The sequence below is a fragment of the Phacochoerus africanus genome, chromosome 4 (assembly GCF_016906955.1).
Source record: "Phacochoerus africanus isolate WHEZ1 chromosome 4, ROS_Pafr_v1, whole genome shotgun sequence".
Lineage (NCBI taxonomy): Eukaryota > Metazoa > Chordata > Mammalia > Artiodactyla > Suidae > Phacochoerus > Phacochoerus africanus.
Window position 1 is genome coordinate 150,880,660 of NC_062547.1, and position 21,799 is coordinate 150,902,458.

At 54.6% G+C, this 21,799-nt stretch overlaps 1 protein-coding gene across 1 annotated transcript in view; it reads right to left on the reverse strand.

Annotated features, from left to right (window-relative positions):
* Positions 1-21,799, reverse strand: part of PDE6A (phosphodiesterase 6A) — a 59,825-nt gene that overhangs the window by 30,984 nt on the left and 7,042 nt on the right. Inside the window, exons 2-8 of the mRNA XM_047779033.1 lie at positions 19,675-19,827; positions 18,812-18,901; positions 18,192-18,332; positions 14,899-14,973; positions 10,362-10,426; positions 4,134-4,200; positions 1,019-1,066 (exon numbers count right to left, since the gene is read on the reverse strand). Of these exons, the coding sequence (XP_047634989.1) occupies positions 1,019-1,066; positions 4,134-4,200; positions 10,362-10,426; positions 14,899-14,973; positions 18,192-18,332; positions 18,812-18,901; positions 19,675-19,827 (639 nt within the window). The remainder of the gene's footprint in view (positions 1-1,018; positions 1,067-4,133; positions 4,201-10,361; positions 10,427-14,898; positions 14,974-18,191; positions 18,333-18,811; positions 18,902-19,674; positions 19,828-21,799) is intronic.

Here is a 21,799-nt window from a genome sequence, read left to right on the forward strand (position 1 = left end):
AAAAATCCACTCTTTTTTTGCTGAGTCATTTTTCTTCCTTCTTAATTATTTCCTGGTCGCTTACGATTTGGTTTTTCGTGCACCTTGTGCACGAAACTCAGCAAATATTGACAGGGCACCAGAGCCGAAGATGCCAAGAAAGATAAGCCCCAACCCTTGACCAAAGGAAACTGATATTTTGCCAAGAGGAAGTAGTTGGAGAGACAAGGATCATAAAAGCAGAGGTAAAAGGGAAATGCAGGAAGACAGACAGATGGCCTCTGCCTTTCTCCTCCGCTGCCCGTCCCAGGCTGCCTGTCTCCTCTGCTTCCCTCTCGGCAGCCTCCTTCTCCGCAGTCCTTGCTCTGCTGCCCAAACCCAATTTCTCAGAACGCATTCCTTGATCCCCTCCGGATTCGCTCAGTCTCCCCTGAGAGGGTCCTTCCTCTGCCGTTCTGCCCTCTCTGCCCCTCGTGCCACCTGCTCGCGCCCTCCCCCCCCCCGCCACCCCGCCCCGGAAGATCACGAGCTCCCGGAAGACAAAGCCCCTGCCTGTCTGACCCACCTCTGCAGCCTGTGCAGCGCTGAGCCAGTGCTTGGCTCACAGGTGCCCTGCACAGACCTTTTTTTCAAAAGGCAAATAAGCAAAAGCAAATGAAATGCTAAAGAACATTCCATGATAATCCCAAGGAGACGGAAAGGATACTCGGCCAGGGGAAGCAGAATAAAACCTCAGAGAAGTTTCATCACATTTGAGGTTATCATGGAAGGGCAGCGGGAATTGGGTAAGAGAGGGCGGCTGGAGAGCGAGCAGCATAAGCCAAGGTCCTGTGGCCGCACACGCGAGCCTTGAAACCAGCGGGAACCTTGGAACTGACCGCATTGGCTCCTCCCACCTCCATGGGCAGGTGCCTTTTTTCTTCTCACACTTTCACTTGGTGAGACTGCTGCCCCATAACGTAGATGAACTCCAGCAGATTCTAATCCTCTTTGGGGGAGAAAGGAAGATATGGCTGAGGGTGAAGTGACGATGACTCACCTGGAACGCAAAAAAGTCCTCCGAGGGCGCGTTCATGATGTTGCAAATCTGAAAACCAGACGAATAACGGAGCTCCGATTAGACGAGAGCGAGTCCCCCTCAAGGGCCCTGGGCCTGTGCTCTTTTCAGAAATGCCACGGCCTTGCCCCCAGGCATTCACATTCCTCTCATCGCCTAAACATTCTCAGGATGGTTTCGAATGATTAACTGAGGCTGCTGAACAGGAGAGCTACCTTCGACACCTGACTTTTACCTTTTGCTTCCCTTGCGAGTCCCTTCCAAGCTTGGAAAAACTTCAGGCTGTAATCTGTCATCATTAATGTTTACATAGTATCCTGTTTTCTTGTCCCCTTTTTTTGAGTATTCGGTTGTGTGCCGTTTTAAAAAATTAATATAAAGAATGCTGCTCTAAACGTCTTTGAATTGGTTACACTTTTTGTGTGGTCAGGAAGGAGTTCTTCCTGGACGTATAGACTTCTTGAGAAAGAAAAGCAACTGTAGCTTTTGTCGTATATGCAAGATTCCTCTCCTGAGAAGCAGCCCTTCCATGCAGATGGCACTTATCTGATCCCTTCAGAGCCCTGCCCCTGGGGCTGCTGTGTACAGTTGGGTAGTACACGTACTGCACAAAGGCCTCTGGGTGAGGGGATGACTGGGGCTTGAAATCCAGCCTGTTCTTGATTTGCAGCTCTGTGGCCCTAGCCTTTCTCTTTTCATCCGTCTAGAGGGGGTGCCTTTTTCTGGCACTCAGGGCAGCATCCCGAGAGCTTGCAGTGGCCCCGCCCACCCAGGGGACCTGACCGTCTTCTGGTCTCGGTGGGTGAGCTGTGCACCCACTGTCCCCCCCCCCCCCGGCCTCTCCTGGGCCGACTCCGTCGTTGGCGAATGTTCTCTCCTGCTCTCTGCCTCCTCTGAAGGCTCCTCCCCTCAGCCCATGCCTGATTCCCTCCCATCCTTGGCAACTAAATCCTCCTTGGACCCAGCGGGGTCTCTGTAGAACCATCCAGGCCTTCTCCTCCTGCTCTTGCCTCCTCCGGGCTCTCATCACCCGCACCCACCTCAGGGGGCCACACGCTGCTGTCTGCCCCCAGGACTACTCAGCAGGTGACCTAATTGCCACACCCGGCGGGGATTTTCGGTTCTCATCTCCATGGACCCCTTTCCGGGCTCTTGGCCTTCTCGCGCCCTGTTAACCGCCCACCTCCTTCGTCTCCACGGTCCCGCCTCTCCTGGACCCCGCACCTCCGAACCTTCCGATTGTTCTGCACACACTCGTCTTCTCCCGCCCCCTTGTTGAGGGGTGGCCTCCTCCAGTGTCCCCCCCCCCAGTCCCTCTCACGCTCCCCGGTGACCTCAGCCACCTGATGGCTTCAAGTCCCGTCTGTGACCTGGAGCAGAGGACCAGACGTCTGTAACGGTGTCTCGACTGCAGTCGGTACGAATCTCCCTTTTCCTTGACACGCATCTTCGCCGCCCGTCCCGCCTCTCCCTCCACAGCGGCAGCGCCGTCGCTTCCGCTCCTCGCTGGACACTTGCTCCTGAACCCGGTCCATCCCATCTTGCCTGCAACTGATCTCAGCGTCTCACACCCGAGGCTCACGGCAGGGCTCTCCCCTCGGTCTAGAAGCCTGACAGCGGCTTTGGCCCTTTGCCTCCTCCCCCTCTGCCGCAGTCAGGCACAGAGCCCGCTCAGCACGGGGTCTCCACCTGGTCTTCCCCTCCAGCTCACCTCTGCCAGGGTCCAGGTGTGGCCCGAGCAGGTGTGTCTCTTGCCTGCCTCACTGCAAGCGCTCCCTGGCTGTTAGCCATCGGGACGTGTTCTTGACTGGCGCTGCCTTTGCGCATGTGCGTGTCATCTCATTGGTAACAACGATTTTTGCTCTTCTTCCCGTCCTCATCATTCCAGATCTATTTTCTGGAGAGCTCTCACAGTTATCTTTCTTTTTGTGTTGTCGGGGTTTTTTTGGTTTGTTTGTTTGTTTTGGCCACACATGCAGCATGCGGAAGTTCCCAGGCCAGGGATAGAACCTGGCCCAAGGCAGGACCTGCACCGTAGCAGTGACAACACCAGATCCTCAACCCACAGCACCACCAGGGAACTCCCAGAGTTATCGTTCTAAAATGAAAATTCGCTGTGAGGTCTCTCTTGCTTAAAAGCCCATCACCCGTAGACGAAAGTCTCATGCCCTTGACCTGGCGTCTAAGGCTGCTGTAATCCGGCTCCACCTCCCACGCAAACCTCATCTCCTGCCGTCTTCTGCCTCAAACCTAACCCTCCGGCAGCCCTGAACGGGCCACGCCATGTGGCTTCAGCCTCCACCCCGTGTCCTTTGCCCACGTTGTTCCCTCCACCTGGACTCCTCCTTTCCTGCCATCCCTGCCTAACCACGATTCGCTTTAAAACCCAGACCAGCACACTCTGGAGATACAGGCTGCTTTAGGTGACCCTGCGTCGTGTTGCCAGAATGTAGCACGTGCATCTCTACTGTGGCCTCATCGCATTGTAGCACAGCTGTGTCTTCCGAAGACCACTCCCACTTGATGATGCGTCTATCTCTGCAGCCCCAGAGCCAAGCACAACCCTGGGCATGTAGCAAACGCCCAGTAAGTGAACACCCTGCAGCATGAGCAGCGCTGTGTAATGTGCCTGGCGAAGGATATGGCGGTGACCGGGCTCATGTGAGGGGGAGACGTGCAGGTCACAGACATGGCCCTTCTCTCTGGGGCGGGGGATGCTGTCCCTGTGCCCAGGACCCCGTTTAAGCTCTGCCGTGTGGCTGGGCATATGGCAGGGATGGGGGGTCAGGGGTGGCCACTCAGTCTCTGGGATGAGAGGCTAGCCAGGTAGACCCGCCAGCCCTGACGTTGTCCCTGACGTGGGGCGGGGGGGTCTCCCGCTGTCAGACGGTGCCCCTCGCCCTCTCTGTGCATTTCCTGCTTCCTCAGATGTCAAATCTCGGCACGTCCCCTTGGACCGACCATTCAGGGAACTGAGAAGTGAGTGAGTCGGGCTTTCAGACACACTTTCCAGGGATTTCCACACACTCTCGGTCTGAGATCCCTTCACTCTTCCGCCTGATGCCAAAGCCCCCCCCCCCCAAGTCGTATTACTTACCAGGCCATTTTGGGCAACGTACGTGGGCAGACCGCTCACCAAAGCCCAGTGGTCAGGAGGTGGGTTCCTGTAACAGCCAAAGACCAGCAGTAACTTTTAAGGCAGTGCTAGTTGGACTAAAAACTTGAAACTGGGTCCTAGCCTCCCTCTCCTCCCTGGTGGTTCCGAGCACCCACTTCCTGTACCTGGCTGAGCCCAGAATCTTGGCTAAACATCTTAATATCTAAGTTTAGACACTGATTTATCAAAAAAAGTGATACATCAATTTTATGGATTCCACACTGTTTGACTACCTAAGAGACAAAATTCCTCCAACAGATTGTTAGCGGCTGCTGAGCAGAGACAGGTACCATCCTTCCCCTGCGCTGGTACTTAGGGAGCGCGCGTAATACCACGTGGAGCGAGGAAAACCCACCCAGGGCGAGTTCCTCCCGCATCCACCCCGGGCACTAAGCTGAGCTCTTCGCGTGCCTATTTATCCCTCAAGGCAACATCGTGAACTCTGGTAGTGGTATTTTTACTTGCTTACTGTGAAAAAAGTACATGGAGGAATGCACTACACATCTCATGGAGTGTTGGAAGGTGAACACCTGTGGAGCCACACCCGCGTCAACAGCGACCTTGCAGGGTGGCTGGACATCCCGGCCCCGTCCCTTCCACCTGCCACCTTCCCCCGAACCCCACAGGTAACCCCCGTTCTGACATGACGGTTCTTGCTTTTCTGTGGAGTTTCGTCACCTGGTCCCCTGTACCGTTTCGCCTGCTTTTCAGCCTCACGGAGGTGTAGACTCATGCAGTGTACGTGCATTGTTTGTCACGCAGCTGTAATTCATTCGTCTTATGTTCTTAAAGTTCTCCGCCTGAAGCGGCGCGGGCTGCATGCATTCGGCTGCGGGTGGGCGCCCCCCAGCGCGGGGTTAACGTCAGCAGAGCCGCGCTGCTCGCCGCGGTGTACACGCGCTCTCAGTTCCGAAGGGCGTCCGTGAGATGCGTGTATCTTCACCTTCGCTAGATGAGGCCAAAGTGTTCGCTCAGGTGGCCCTGCCGTTACACTCCCATCAGTGGTATTTAAAGTTTCTTTCGCTCTGTGTTTCTGTCACTACTTGGTATTTACAGACATTTCTAAAAAATTACTTTTAGAAGATTAAGAAAGGGCTTCTCAGAGTTCCCACTGTGGCACAGAGGGTTAAGAACCGGACCGCAATGGCTAGGGTCCCTGCTGAAGCACAGGCTCGATCCCCAGCCTGGTGCAGTGGGTTGGAGGATCTGGCGTGGCTGCAGCTGCAGCTCAGATTCAATCCCCCGCCGGTGGAATGTCCATGTGCCACAGATGCAGCCACCAAAACCAAACACACAAACGAACGAATGTGAGCGATAGCTGTTTAAAAAGAAGCAAGTCCTCCGAGGGAGATTAGGTATATGCCATGTTTCTTTTAGTGTGGCCGACTGTGTTGACTGATTGTTCTTTTTGTTTTTTCAGGGCCGCACCCCTGGCATGTGGAGGTTCCCAGGCTAGGGATCAAATCAGAGCTGCAGCCACCGGCCTGCACCACAGCCACAGCCACTCGGGATCCGAGCCCCATCTGCGACCTACATCCCAGCTCACGGCAACACTGGATCCTTAACCCACTGAGCGAGGCCAGGGATCAAACCCCCAACCTGATGGATACTGGTTGGATTCATTTCCAGTGCGCCACGACAGAAACTCCTTGACTGATTTTTCGAATGCTAACTCTGCATTCCTGGAATAAATCCCAATTGTACCATGATGTGTAATGCTTTTAACTTTTATTTGGTAAAATTTTATTTAGAATATTTGCACCAGGAGTTCCCGTTGTGTCTTAGTGGGTTAAGAACCCAACTAATATCCACGAGGATGGGGGTGAAATCCCTGGCCTCACTCAGTGGGTGAAGGATCCAGCATTGCTGTGAGCTGCGTGTAGGTGGCAAACACGGCTCAGATCTGGCGTTGATGTGGCTGTAGTGTAGGCCAAGTTGACCTCTAGCCCAGGAACTTCCCTGTGCCACAGGGGCAGCCCTAACAACAACAAAAAAAGAATATTTGCATCTAAGAGTTCCCCACGGCCAAGAGGTTTAAAGATCCAGCATTGTCACTGCTATGGGTCAGGTTTGATTCCTGGCTCAGTAATCCCTGGCCCAGGAATTTCCCCGCAGCATAAGTGTGGCCACAAAAAAATTCAAATTAGATTATTTGCATCTGTGTTCACAAGGGAGCACGGTCAGAATTTTCCTTTTCCGTACAGCCCTTGCTGAGTTTTGGTATCAAGGTGAGCCACTTCTTTTCCTGCTCTCTTGGATAATTTGTATGCGTGTTGCATCATTTCTTCTTCGAATATTTGGTGGAACCCCCTCCTGAAAGTGTCTGGGCCTGGAGTGTCTTTATGGGAGGTTCGAGGGCATTTTACTGTTTTAAGACTGTCCTGCTCTTTCGTTTCTCCCTCCCCCCCTCCCCTCCTTTCTTTTGCTTGTCTTTTTATAACCAAACCCGGGGCATATGGAGGTTCCCAGACTGGAGGTCCAGTTGGAGCTGCAGCTGCCTGCCTACCCACAGCCACAGCGATGCGGGATCCGAGCCACATCCGCGACCTATGCTGCAGCTTATGGCACGGCTGGATCCTTAACCCACTGAGCGAGGCCAGGGGTCCAACCCCTGTCCTCACGGACACTGTGTCTGGTTCTTAACCCACTGAGCCACAGCGGGAATGCCTACTTCGTCTCGATTTATATTTAGTAGGTTTTATTTTTGCAGGAATTCGCCTCTTTCATCTGGATCTTAAACAGTTTTGGCATCATGGCCTCTTAGGGTTTTGGAAAGGTCTCTGTCATTGTAGTGACCCCGGGGCCCCCTTTTCCTTCCTCATGGAGCTCATTTGCTCTTCTAGTTTTCTTGCTCGGTCTCGCCAGGAATTCCTCAGTTTCATCTGTTCAAGGAAGCCATTTTGGGTGTTCCTTATTTTGTCAATATTTCGTTAATTTCTGGGCTCATCTTTGTTCTTTTGGAGGGGCTGTTATTCTGCTTGTTGGTTGATTGCTTCTCGAGATGATGCGATGGCTAGCTTCTCTCTGCCCCTGGCAGTCTACTGCCCAGCCTGCTGCTCCCTGCCCCTGGACGCCGGCCTGGGTGGACTCCATCCCCGGGACACCTGGCCTTCTAGCTTCTGGTTGGGTTTAACCCACTGGGGAGACCTGGCCAAAACCAGAGGAAGGTAGAACCCTGCGGTCAGGTGATTTCGTTCCCCGGTTCCCCGCGAGGCAGCTCCAGGCTATCATTCGTCCCTTTTGAATAAGGGAAGTATCCTAATTTGAATGTGACACCTCACATCTACTGGGCCCCTGACTGACTCAGGTGGCTTCATAAATCCTTACTTTTTTATCTGTTTTTTTTTTTTTTTTTCTAATATGAACACTTAAGACTGTAAATTTTACCTTAAGCCTGACTTCATCGGCTGCATAGCATCGGTTCTGATGTGTGATATTTTCATTATTTTCAGTTCAGAATGTGTCATCATTTCCATTGATTTCTTCTCTTACCCATGGCTTATTCGGAGTGTATTCCTTTTTTTCGGAAGGGTATTTCCTAGTTTCCAAGCATATGGAGGTTTTTTTCTAATTCGCTTTCCTGCTGTTAGTTTCTAGCATATTTTCCCTGTGACAGAGGGCATCTCTATATGATTTCAGTCATTTGAAACGTGCTGAGGTTTGCTTTAGGGTCCATCATATCACCCATTATTGTAAATGCATATGTCAGCTTGCAGAGACGGAGTGTTCTGTAGTTTGGGGGTGAGGTGCCATGTCATGTATACATTATATATATAACATACATCTGCATATATACATGAATACATATATTCATTTAAGTTTGTTCATTATCTTATTCCACTGTTCTCTATTCTGTTGTCTTCGCCTGGTCAATCAATTAGCACTTGTCTATATGTTCTTATATTTCCATCGGCTTTTGCTTTTTTTTTGAGTCCATGTATGAAGTGGATGTACATTTGTAAATTCTTGGTCTATCAAGTCGATTGGCCCCTTACCATTAAAAAGTGACAATCCTTCTGCTAATGTATGTTGATACCCATCTTCCCCCGATGGTGACACAGTTACGTGAGGGTTTTCTGGACCAGCATTCGCCCCGCATGTCTTTTTTCATTCTTTCACTTTCAACCTCTCTGCAGTCTTATCTTTTAGATAGGGCTTTTTTTTTTTCTTCTTCTTCTTCTTTTTTTATTACTCAAATGAATTTATCACATCTGTAGTTGCATAAGGATCATAATAATCTGATTTCACAGGATTTCCATCCCACAGCCCAGGCACATCCCCCCACCCCCCAAACTGTCTCCTCCGGAGACCATAAATTTTTCAATGTCTGTGAGTCAGCATCTGTTCTGCAAAGAAGTTCAGTCTGTCCTTTTTTCCAGATTCTGCATGTCAGTGAAAGCATGTGATGCTGGTGATAGGGCTTTTGTAAACAGGGTATAAATTTCTTGACACATATCTCCGAAATCATCAGTTCTTAGAAGAACTATTTCTCATATGCCGAGAAAGATAATATGCTGCCAATTACTCTGTAATAGAACACCCTTGGAACTGATGATTTTTCCTTTATGAATGTCAACCGAGCCTTTTCTAGCATGTAGATATAGATTTTTACCATATTTCACATCTCTTTCCTGTCTTTTGGTGCCACTCGAAGCAACTTTTTCTTTCCCACTGCATCCTGGTATAATCTCTTAAAGTTACTCCCATGAATTTATATCAGATTCAAGCTGGCTGCAGCCACACTGTGGAGGGCAGCAGAAGAAGAGTGTCATCAGGAGCTAGGAGGATGTGATACCAGAAGCCAGAGGCGGTGAGACACTGGGGACCCTGTGACCTGTGATAACTCAGAACACGGACAATGGGTTTGATAAGCCGGCTCTTCTGGAGGAGTGGTCAGAAAAGGGTGTGGCTGCCGAGCGAGCCGCTGACAAGGACACAGAGAAAGAGCAGGGGATGAGCTTAAGGAGCAAAACAGCCTTCTTGCAACCAGGACGGAGCCGAGAGAACCCAGAAGCTCAGGAACGTGAAGCCCTTTCTCATCCCCAAACCGTAAAAGATTAAGAGGACCAGTTATCTGCGTGAAAGGAAGGTCACTGTCGTTTGGCATCCAGTTGCGACCTGTCTCCTCTGCCCGCTGTCGAAGGATTAGGGTGACTCGTGCTGAATCCCTTCATTTGGACCAGGGAGTTCTGGAAAAGAGCCTGAATGTGTGGCTCTCCCTCAGAGCCTGGTCGTGGCCTCGAGGAGTCTGCAGTTCGGTTGCGAAAGAGCAAAACCGTGGGGGTGGCTCTTGGCACCAGAGAGGATTCAGATGTGACAAGGCAACTAAGTCAGTTTGGGGAGTGCTCTGCTGACCAAAAAAGGGCAAGCTTGTGCTCTGAACATCCTCCACGATTAAATGCTTAAAATGGGAGTTGGCGTCGTGGCGCAGTGGAGGTGAATCTGACTGGCATCCATAAGGGCACGGGTTCGATCCCTGGCCTCGCTCAGTGGGTTAAGGATCCGATGTTGTCGTGAGCTGTGGTGTATGTCGCAGATGGGGCTCAGATCCCACGTTGCTGTGACTGTGGCGTAGGCGGGCACCTGCAGTTCCGTTTGGACCCCTGGCCTGGGAACCTCCATATGCCATGGGTATGGTCTTAAAAAGACAAAAAATAAACATCAAATCAAATCTTAAAATGGCCTTTGAGCCCGCTCTGCCTGCAGGTAGGCTGGGAGCCTCACCCTCTGTGAGTTCCTGCCTTTCCTTTTTCCTCCTCAGTCCCCTAAGAAGCCCTTAGAGCACAACCTTGCCCTGGGACTCGAGCCACTTTCTTGGCCAACTTCCAGCCTCTGCCTCGTGCTCTGCGTTCGGGCGCCCAGATGCGCCTCCCCAGAGAGCCGTCGAAAAGCCCTGATCAGACTGCAGGGTCTCCTGCTGCAGAGAGGCCAGGCCAGGCCGCTTATCAACCCTGGACCTGACTTTCAGCTCACGGCGGCCGACCGAGCATCCGCCTCATGTCCCCGGGGTGCCGGCTTTGCGCCCCTGCCGCACCACGTCCTCGCTGCGCTCCCGCCCCTAACCCGGGGGTTGGCCCGCTTGGGCCCCGTTGGTGTTGATGGCGGAACGCGTGTCTCTTGGACGTCGATGGAGCACCTGCCGTGCTGCGCGTGCTGCGCGGGACTTACGGGATGACTCTGATGTCCTCTTTGCCGTGCAGGATGTAGTCGATGACCTTGTAGAAGCTGATTTCCTAGAGGCAAAGACAGACACTTTCAGAGTCTGAGCCAGGGCGTCGCAGGCGTGGCCGTGAGAAAGGCAGGCTTTGTTCTTTCCCACGCGCCCCCCACGGGTCTCCAGAAGAAACCAGCCTGACCCTCTAAGGGCGCCGTCCAGCCACCTCCTCAGCTCACTGGCCTCAGCCAACCCTCAGGATCCAGGACGCCCCTCCTGGGAACCAGCTTGCGGTGGCCAGGTGGGGGCTGGGAACCGGGGCGGAGAGAGGGACGGGGAGCATTCCCAGGGGATCTGGGCATTGAGTCCAAGGAAAAAGAAGGATCCCTGCTGGTGGTGAGGGAGAGAGGGAGGCGCGTGGAGGCCCCGGCGGTTCGGAACCATCGTCCGCCCAGCCGTCCTCCGACCGGGAAGCTGCGTGGTCCCAGCCGCTTCTCCTTCACTCCCTCACTCAGCCGCCCCCTTTGCTGGGCCAGCTCTTCCGGACTTGCCTTCCCCACTCACGTCCCGCCTCCTCCATCCCCTCTCCTCCTCGCACCATTAAAAGCCCCATTCTCTTGGAGTTCCTGATGGGGCTCAGCAGTAAAGAACCTGAATAGGATCCATGAGGACACGGGTTCAAGCCCTGGCCCTGCTCAGTGGGTTAAGGATCTGGCTTTGCCATGAGTTGTGATGTAGGTTGCAGGTGTGGCCCGAATCCCACGTGGCTGTGGCTGTGGCTGGCAGCTACAATTCAACCCTAGCCTGGGAAATTCCATATGCTGTGGCTGTGGCCCTAAATAGCAAAGGAAAAAAACTTCCCATTCCCTTCAATGTTGCTTACGTGACTCCCGAATGTGGCCATGGAGCCTGGCAGGTGGCCCCTTTTCGTCAGCTCTCCAGGCAAAAGAGCAGTACTTACCAGAACGTCTGGACCCCCAGGTGTGATGCGCACAGGCCGGTAGGGAACTGAGACCCAGGAGAGGAAAGTCTCCTTTCCAGTAAGACCAGAACCTCGGCCCTGGACTCCTGAGCTTGGCGCTGCTTCTGCTGCGTCACTCAAGGTTAATTAGCCTAAAACTGCGCTTTCCTCTGTTTCGCACTCGCCTAGGACAGGGCTCCTCATGGTGTGGTCCCTGGACTGGGACCAGGCTGCAAACTACTTGTGACTCTCCCACGATGAGATAAAAGCAGAAACTCAGTCAGTGTGTAGAAACGTGTTGCACTTTGACTGAGTCAGGTTAGGTGTGTGCGCTGAAACTCACAATAATTTTTTTTTTTTTGTCTTCTTAGGGCTGCACTCATGGCATATGGAGGTTCCCAGGCTAGGGGTTGAATCGGAGCCACATCTGCCAGTCTACACCACAGCCACGGCAACATGGGATCCAAGCTGTGTCTGTGAGCTACACCACAGCTCACGGCACCGCCGGATCCTTAACCCACTGAGCGAGGCCAGGGATCGAACCCGCAGCCGCATGGTTCCTAGTCGGATTCGTTTCCATTACACCACGACAGGAACTCCTCAATTGGGTGTTTTTTTAAAAATGGTTCCTTTACCGCAGGTGTTTTGAGAAGGCCTGCCCTAGAGATTTAAATGATGACACCCTGGCCCACCCCGGCCTCTTGACTCAGAATTCCCCCAAGGAGAAAGTCCTGGTGTAGTCAGGGTGTCTGGTTGACAGGCCGTCAGGACCTTCGGCCTCACGGGGGACAAAGAGGCTGTGCTCCTCAAAGCCCAGCCTTGGCAGCAGCTACACGACTGAACCTCGGGAGCCGCTCCCGTGGCGTTGGCTGCCCCAGGGGCCTGGACGGCTCCCTGCAGGAGGAGGCACCAGGGGGAGACCAGGAGCACCGTGCAGCCTGATGTGCGGAGCAGGCAGAGAGCTGGGGTGCAGGCTGGTGCCCGGGTCTTGGCTCTACCCCGTGTCCTCTTCGGGCCTCAGTTTCCCAGCCGTAAAATCGGCAGCGTTTATCTGCTGTTGGGGTCGCGTAGCAGAGCTCTTTCCCCAAACGAAGCCTGGGCCTGAATCCAGCAGAGCAGGTGACAGGGATGTCACCCTCACAGAAGCCGAGTCGGATACGCGGAGACCCTGCATCTCTCCTGCTTGTCCCCCACCCCCGTCCTGGCGCCCCTGGCCAAGGCGGCCGATGTGGAGGCCGAGGGTTCTAAAGATAATCTGGGAAGTGGAAAAACTGAACTAGGAAATCCCCAAAGGCCCTTGCAGCGCTGATCCTAGGACCGCGGGTGGGTGGTTATAGCATAGCTGGTCGCCGCAGACGGCGCAGGCGGCCGCGTCGGGCTGCACACACAAGCCCGTGTTCTTTGACCCAGTAGTTCTCCGTGCATGGATACATCCTGGGCTGTTCACTGCTCTCCCGCGTGTGAACGGTGCCGGCAAGCTGCTGGCTCCCGGGGCCTGGCAGACTGCCCTGCCCAGGGCGCTCCACGAGGCTCCTTTTAGAAAGATGAGAAATGGACCTTTTTTTTTTTTTTGAACCCACAGGAGAAGCATTGCTTTCACAGAAAGCAACAGAAAGGCCACTGTGTTTTAGGTAAACGGAACTTTTTCCGCACATGGCAGCTCAGCCAAGTTGCTTTCAAGGCCGCATTCATGTCGCAGTTCACAGGCTTTGGCAAGTCAGAACCTCACCATCAACGAGAACCTCTGTCGCCTTTTGGTACCTGAGCAGCTGACGCTGTAACACAGGGGCTCTGAAAGAGCCTCAGAGAGCCAGGGCCGAATCAGCACGCATGGAAATACACCCGTTTTAAAAGAAGTGCTATGTTTTGCTTTTTTCCGAGAAGCTTACTTCGCATTATAACATTTTCATGACTCCAACGCGGACACGGAGGTCGGGTGATTTTTAAAGGGAGATGGCGTGCGTTCCAGGTGCCATGAGACGGCTTCGGACTCAAGATTTGAGGAGGTTAAGGGTCCAAATCCAGACAAAAGCTGTATTTCTGCTGCGAAGGCTGCGGGTCAGGCGTGAGGGCGATGTTTGGAGTGTTAAGAAGCACGGTCGCAGTGACCTTGGCCAGACAGAAAAGCGTCCTGACCTTGGACTGTCTGCAAACGCTTTGTCCCCTTTGAGCCTCAATCTCCTCGACTGCCCAGTGGGAGAACAAGGCCACCTCGTTCGTAAACTGACGAGAAGCGTAAATGACACCTTCCAGGTGGGGGGCTTGGCAGATGGTGAGCCTGGGCCCAGGTCACCAGGGTTGTGGGAGGGCCTACGGTATGTCGCTGGGACTCGCTTTAGCGGCCGCAGCCCTGCTTGGCCAGCTGGACGGCGTTCCTGCTGGGACAGGTGTCGTCGGCGAGGCTCCCGAGGCCACGCAGCAAGCTGGCGGGGCAGGGACCTTAACTCAGGCTCTCTCCCTTCAAGCGCACGCTCTTTCCAGAAGATCCACTTTGGGCCGGTCCTGTCATGCTGTATCTGGGCCCAGCCTGTGTGTTTTCCTCGCGTAGCTATGTCCTGAATGTGGAGCCGCCTTGGTAGATGGCTTTGGTGACAGCGCCCTGTAGATGGGACAGTGGAGGCCCCAGGGGGTTATGTGACCTGCGGGCTAGCACCCCGCTGGCACCAGAGTTCTTTGTCGTGGGCCTCCTGCCTCACAGCCCAGCCTCGCAGATTCTTGCCATGACAAGCCTTTGCTGCCTGAGGTGGAAGAGGGCCTGGGAAGGCAAAGTCTTGACCTTGGGCGTGCTGGTCCCTCCCTGAAACCAAAGCTGCTTGAACTGATCCGATGGGGGGCTGGCGCCCAGCGAGAATGCGCCGTGTTCAGTTCAGTTTTGGAGGGGGGAGTGTCTTAAGGGTGAAGAATGAGCGAGGTGGGAGCCTGAGGCTTATGTCTTGGGCTCAGCTCGCAGAGCTGACTGTGATCGCAGCCAAGGAGCCCGGAGTGAACTGAGATGCGCGGTGCCTGCGAGCTGCGCTGCGCTCGCTCGAGTCTCGTTCCTCGGCCTCTACACCCCCAGAAGAAACAAGTCCAGCTCTTAGGTGACTTCGGTGAAATGCTCCATAGGGACAGCTAAGCTGTGCACCAGTTCAAATACTTTTAAAGGTCAAAACAAAAAGGAAGAATCTGAAAACTCCCATAGCCACACATACTAATCTGTTGACGGGAGCTGACCTTCTGGCCACCAGTCTGCAGACTCCCCAGCTTCGAGTTTCAGACGACGCACGGCGCTCGCTGTCGGCGGTCCTGCCACGCAAATCCCTGAGCAGGCGCTGATCTGTCTGCAGTTCTTTCCTCAGCGGTGGAATGAGGATATTTATTCCTCCTTTGTCCGTCGCCCCACATTATTGTGAAACTGCAGTGTGGGTTTAAAATACTTTGTAAAGTACGGGGCTTGGGCAATCGTGAGGAATGATGCTCACTTCCAGGGACACATGCAACCCAGAGGAGACAGAGCCAAGTGATAAGGGAACGTCAGCAGGTGCACAGTGTCCTATAGTTGCACGTCCTCAAGCACCTGACCCTACCGGACGGGCTGCAGGGAGACCTACCCTTCCATCGGGAGTCCTGGGACCAGAGTAGGGCGGAGCCTCCCCCATCAGGACGGGCCACACGTCAAAAAACTCCTAGGAATGAGAAAAACAGTAATTATGTGTCCTGGGAGGAACTCACAAATAGGAGATGAAGAAAACAAGACCCACCTCTCTGAGTCATCGGAGAGAAGAGCCTACAAGGGCTCCTGGGTTCGCCAGCGTCGGGGGGAGGGTGGATCATGCCTGCGCTGGGGATGTGTCAGGGTCCTCAGAACTGGGTCTGTCCCATCACTAGCAAGAGACGGGAGCTCCGTGGGCGCACCCTCGCGCTCCCTGTGCCCTGGGACGTGAGAGGGACAAGGGGGTCTCCACGGCCCCGAAATTCACCTCAAGTACATGCTAAGCCTGTGGTTGAAGTTGGAGCTCAAGTGGTGCTTCTTGCAGCATCATTTGCTGCAGTGAGAAATTAGGAAAAACCGCTAGGAGAGGACTTGTTTCATCAATTATTGCACATAGTGACAGTGATGCCACAGACGTGTACGTAGGATTGAAGAGATGCCCGTGATGGATTTCCCGCTGTGGCGCAGTGGGTCGAGAACCCAACAGTATCCTTGAGGATGCCGGTCGGATCCCTGCCCTTGCTCCGTGGGTTAAGGATCTGGTGTAGGTCACAGATACGGCTCGGATCTGACATGGCTGTGGCTCTGGTGGAGGCCGGCAGCTGGAGCTCCAATTCAACCCCTAGCCTGGGAACCTCCATGTGCCATGAGTGTGGCCCTAAAAAGACAAAAAGAAAAAGAAAAAAAAAAAAGATGTCCATGATACATTGATGAGTGAAAGGTGTGAGGTGACAAAAATATATAGATCATGTTACCCCAACATTTAACTATACTTAGAAAATGCTCTCCAAGAATCCACTACAGGGAGTTCCCTGGTGGCCTAGCAGTTAAAGATCCAGCATTGTCACAGCTGCGACTTGGGTCACTGGGGTGGTGTGGGTTTTCTTCCTGGCCTGGGAACTTCCGTGTGCTGCGGGCATGCCCACCCCCCCCCAAAAGAGAGAATTCAGAACAAAGCGTTAACAACCAGTTTTCTCTAGTGTGTTGGAATGAGATTATACCTTATTTAGCAATTCTTCCATAATAAAATTTGCTGCCTTTGTAATCAGGAAAAAAATATTTTCCAAATAAGAAAGAAAAAAAAATGATGGTGCCAAATGTGGACACACAGGTTCATGCCTGGGCTCCATCGAGAAAGAGCGACACGTGTAAGACCAACAGCAAAGACAGGCGCTGGGAGCGGAGAGCAGGAGGCCAGCAAAGCCTCTGCGGGGTCCCGAGGCGCCAGGAGCAGAAACCAACTGGGACCCCACGCAGGCACGTCCTCTCTGCTTCTCCCTGGTCTTCCTGCCGCCCAGGCACCCGCACCGCTTGTGTTGGGCCGAACCTGGGCCCTCTCTGTTCACTCATGTCTTGGCGTTTAGACAGTGGTCCATTTGCTCTGGGCTACTCTCTCTTGTTGGGACAGGTCTGTGGCGGTGGTTTGCGGGTCTGATGTCACCCGGAGGGCAAGCAGAAGGGAGCTCACGAGAAATTCGGGGTTCCCGTCCTTGCCTGGGGGGGTTGCTGTCTCTGCAGGAGATAATGAAGCCCTGGAGTGACTTGAGATAAAGGTGGAGGGGCGGGAACCACAACAGTGATGGGAGAGGGGACACAAATGTCAGGACAAGCGCAGGGTCACACGCCGGGGGCTCTGCAGCGTGTCCCGGGGAGAGGCAGGTGCTGCCCACAGAGGGTTGGGCTATGGACGCCCGCCTTCCTCTGTCGCAGTCCGTCCTCCCCCCCCCCAACCCCCGCTTATGTCTAAATAGCTTTTGGGGATGTAATTCGCACCGTATGATTCAGCCAGTTAAGTGCCCTATCCAGTGGCTTTTATTGACGCCTCTCTCAGTGTCAATAGTTCAGGTAAGAGCCTAGCTACCTGGGGTGGGGCGGGGGTGGGCGTGAGGAGGGGCCTCCCACAGGGATTCGAGGGAGCCCAGCCCACTTCTGATGGCCGGATTGCCCCGTCAGTTGGGGATGACTCAGTCGGAATCGTCTCGCTTAAATGTGACTTTCCCTTTGGAGGCAGAGTTCAAATGAACAGAGGGCAGAACCCTGCCGCCCAGGGCTGGGCTCGGATCTTTTAAGGGGCAAACCGGGAACCTTAAAACGGAGTTTTTTGCATTCAACTACTCAGAAACTCTTTTCATGAGAAAAACCCAGTTCATTTGTATGAATTCATTTGCCACTTCCGGAAGGAGTATCAGAGTGCTTACTGCTGGATTTAGCAATATCAGGCAAAAGAGTTGATTCGAATATTGCAGTGGGTGATCAAACGAATCGCGTGTGATCCGTGCTCTTTGCTGTGTCTAGGCGATGCGTGTGTTCCGTTCTCTCTTTAGACATGATCCACATGTGCTCCTGCGCAACTGTGTTCACAGAACATTAAGGAAAAAAGACCCTCGGGTAGCCCAGCAATTTTGAAACCGGTTCTTCAGCAAATTCTTATTTAATCTCACATGCGGGAGCCTCTGGACTAGACCCGAGGTCCTGTCCAACCCGGATTCTGTGCTCGATTTCTTCATTCTACCAAATACTTGAAGAGGCTCCCGGGCGCTGGGCGCCCTACCCGCAGCACGAAAAAGCGTGCAAAATGAAACCGACAGGAATCCTATACCTGGGGCTTTGGGACAAGAAATCGCATATCTTGATAAGTCTGGAACTCTGTTCCAAGGGGGAGCACGAGGAGCTCCAGGGGGCAGAGGCAGGTCGGGAAAGAGTGACGGCGGGCTTGGTTTGGGAAAAGCCGTCTAAAGAAGGCAGCCAGGAGCTGTGTGAGTGTCTGTCCCCCTCGCCGGTGTGGCCCCGAGCCGGCCGAGGGCGGATCTCAGCCTTTGCTGCTGCTGCCTCAGCGGCCTGGCTGGGCCCTGGGCTTGGCGCACCCTCGGCAGGGGTTCCACCCACCTTCGAGGGCACGTTCTGACACTTCCTGCAGCTGGCACCTTTCACCCCACGTGGACATGTCACCTGCTCCGCACACCTGCTCCTCTCACGCTCGTTTGCCCCGGTGGACCGGGGAAGGTACAGGGCGTTTTGATGCCCTAGACTGCCTTTCCCCTTCAAGGCTGGCCCCTCTCCTCGGTGGGAACAACTTTTCACGGTCACCCACGTCCCCCCAGCCTCTTTGCTGTGCACCCGAATTTGCGGCCCGAGGCGGGGATCCAGGGCCCCGCCTGCTGCGTGTGCAGCCTGCTCCCGGACGCGTCTCACCTTCTGCTTGGTCATGTCCAGGAGCCCCACGGAGTACCTGTCACAGTTGAGGAAGGCGCGGACCGTGTACAGGGCCTTGTGGAACTGCCTCTCGATGTCCGTGAGCTCCTCAAAGACTTTGCTCCCAGACCACAGCAGTATCTGGGGAAACACGAACGCAGGGCAGTGGTCCTCGGTTCCTGATGGAGAAACCGAGGTTCCGAGAGCGAGTCGCTGGGCAGCTTCTGCGGGCCCGACTCGCTCCAAGTCCTTCATCTCGTAGGTCGTTGATCAGAGTGATGGTAAGAGACATTCGGGTAGCACACGGGGTGTGTGCCTCAGCCCACAGGTACCCCGCTTGGCTCAAATGGGGAGACTGAAGCTCGGGGAGCTCAAGTCATTTGCTCGGGATCTTAAAGCGAGTCAATGGCTTCGCAGGGATTCAAACGCCAACCTCCCGATATGAAAGCTTGGCCGGACAGTCACGCTGCGACACAGCTTTCCAAACGGCCGCGGCCTCGTTAACACGAGCCTGTGGGACGGCTCTCAGGTGCCTGTATTGCCACTGCCTGGCCAGGTGACCCCACCAAGGCTCTGATAAGAGGGCAGTCCAGTTCCCGCCCTTGAGCCAAGCCCCTTACCTGGCCGCGCCGGGTCTCACAGTTGTGCAGGTAGCTCAGGTGGAAGACTTTCATGATTATATTTGCAAAATTGAGGTACTTGGCAAGAATCTGGAAAACAATCAAACGGCATGGGGGAAACGGATGAGGAGGGCGCATTCCTCCTCTGGCCACTTGTGCCCCTGGCGGATAAGGCGGAACACGTGCAAAGCTGCCTCCGAGCCGGTGTGCGAGGCTACGGGTCATGGAATCCTGACTCCTGAAGCGCTGTGTTACCAGAACGCAGAGTTTGCGGAATATAGAATGTCTGTGTTGATGGGGAGGCAGACAAGGAAACGGGCTGCTCTTTACTGGGTTTGAGTCCCCAAGCTGTCATCTCTGTGGATCTGCCTCGATCACACCTGCTTCCAGAGCTGCTACAGAGGTGACACAGGAGATCCGTTAGAGAGAAGGAAACAGGTTCAGAGAGACTACACGGGGTGCCCGGGTCAAACAGCCAGGTAATAGCAGAGCCAGGACGGCTATCCCGGCCCTCTCGGCTCGAAAGCTCAACACCTTTCTTCTGCTGCTGCTGCCTTTTTTTTCCTTTTCCAGCTGCAGCGTGCAGCGTGCTTGATGTGGGATCTCCGTCCCCAGACCGGGGATTGAACCCGGGCTGCAGCCGTGAAAGCACGGAGTCCTAACCACTAGGCCCGCAGGGAGCTGCCCAGAGCCAGCGTCTCCATGTGTGCCCTGCCCTGCCTCCCTCACAGAGCATCAGATCACCAGCCCTTTGCCTAAGAGATGGGGAAAACCAAGGCCCGGCCGCACAGGGAGGCTCAGAGGGCTTGGCGAGCCGAGAACCGCTCGCACGGCCACGCCAGCCCTTTCTGAAGCCTTCTCACCTCTTCATCTCTCTGGGTGAAGTGGGGCCCGTCCACTTTATTCACGGCCATGAGCACGGCCACCACGTCCTTTCCATTCATGATGGGAGAAGCCAAGAGGTGCTTAGTCTGGTACTCGGTGAGCTTGTCCACGAAGTCACAGAAATGCTCATCCTGCAGGACGGCAGAGACACACCTGAGCGGGCAGGTGAAGAGGAAAGACCAGAAAGCCACCCGGAGCCCACGGCGGCCTCGGGGGAGGGGCTTGCTCGCCTCTGGTTGTCAAGACGTCAGAGACAAGGCCCGCTGCCCCCCTGCCATGGGGACAAGGCAGCCACAGGGGGCTCCCGCCCTGGAAGCCTCCAAAATGCAGTAGGAGAAAGTCTGAAGCACACCCTCCGAAGGGCTGCGGAGGAAGGGGGAGCCCAGCCCTGGAGGGGCCCAGGGAGGGGGCCGGGGGCTGACTCTGCCCGCAGAGGAGCGTTCGGAAGAGGCCCTTCCGAGGTGATCCGTGGTGAAGCCCCAAATAGGAACCTGAGCGAGGAAAGACCTTAGTGTGAGCGTCGCAGCTGCTGGCAGGTTTGAGCTCTGTGCCGGCGTCAGCTCGCTTGAACCTTCCAATAACCTGTGTGATGGGACCCGTTGTGGTCCCTGTACGGCAGGGAGATGAAACTCACGAAGGCCCACAGTACTTGTCACTTGCGTGTGTACGTGATTCCAGAAGCCGTCCTTGGCTCTGCCGCCTTCAGGAGAGGCTGGAGAGGCTGGGCCAGGGTCTGGGTCACTGAACCAAAGAATCTGCTGCTTTCAGGAGTTTCCATTGTGGCTCAGCGGGTTATGAAGCCAGGTAGGTCTATGAGGACGCGGGTTTGATCCCCAGCCTCGCTCAGTGGGTTAAGGACCCGGCATGGCTGTGGCTGTGGTGCAGATCGCAGAGGTGGCTTGGATCCGGCATTGCTGTGGCTGTGCTGTAGGCTGGCACCTGTAGCTCTGATTCGACCCCTAGCCTGGGAACCTCCATATGCCACAGGTACAGCCCTGGGGCGGGGGTGGGGGGGAGATTTTGTAACTTTCAGCTTTTTTGCAATCCGGTTCTAGCATCACACAGCCAGTGCAATGGCCACCCCCATTCCACAGATCTTGATGGAAGCCCCACTGCGTGTCAGGCCTTAGGCTGAGCGCTGGGATACAGGGAAGGCTAAGATTCGGCCAGCGTGCAGATGAGTCAGTAAGAGAGGGCTTGGGGGTTGGCTTGAAGCAGTGGGAGCCGAGGAGTACACGCCACACTCCACCTCCAGGGCCAGCTTGGAGGCCAGTCAAGGGCGGTGCCGTCTGGGTGGGGTCAGAAAGGGGAGACAGAGACTGAACTGTTGTCTTAAAACGAAAAGAATCCGCCTCTCCATTTCTTGGTGGCCCTGAGAGTCTCCCGACGGTCAGCACTGCTTGGGCCACAAGCCAGCCCCCACAGGCACCGTTCTGAGAAGAGAGACGCGCTTCATGCGGCCGAGTCACAGAGCTTGGCTGGAACTGGGTGTGCGGCCTCCTCCCCCACCCCCCGAGTTTTGAAGTTCAGGGCGTGGGGCTCTGCCCTGTGGGCTTCTGCCCGCTGTGGGGAGTGGGGCTGCCCAGACGGGCCGCGGCGCTGTGGTCAGCACAGCTGTCTCAAAGCGGGGGAAGGGGAAAGGGATGAAGAAAAGCCGCTGAGCTTGACTCGAATTCACATTGGGGCATTAACACAAACGCTCTAAAGAGGCATTAGCTGCAAGGGTTTTCCACGTCCCTCTCTGAGGACACAGATGCACCCTAAATATAGTCTGGGGCGCTGCTGGGATGCATCTCACGAGGGCTGTTCAGTCTTGAGTATTCACTTCTGTCGGGGACAGCAGTGTTGCGCCCTTACCTGCATCTGAGGCAGATATTACTAAATCTGCTAGAACTCTCTCTCTCCCACTGAATTCTCAGCCCTGGAACTTTCTCACATACAGCAGCCAGGTTGCAGAATCTTTGTCACCCACATATTTTCAGCGTATAAAGTCTCCCAAACACCCGTGTCCTAGCCCCTTCGACTGTCTGAGGCAGAAGGGCTTTAGAAGCCATTCAGCCTAAACTGTTTAGTTTAACGCCCAGGCGGAGTTCCCGCTGCGGC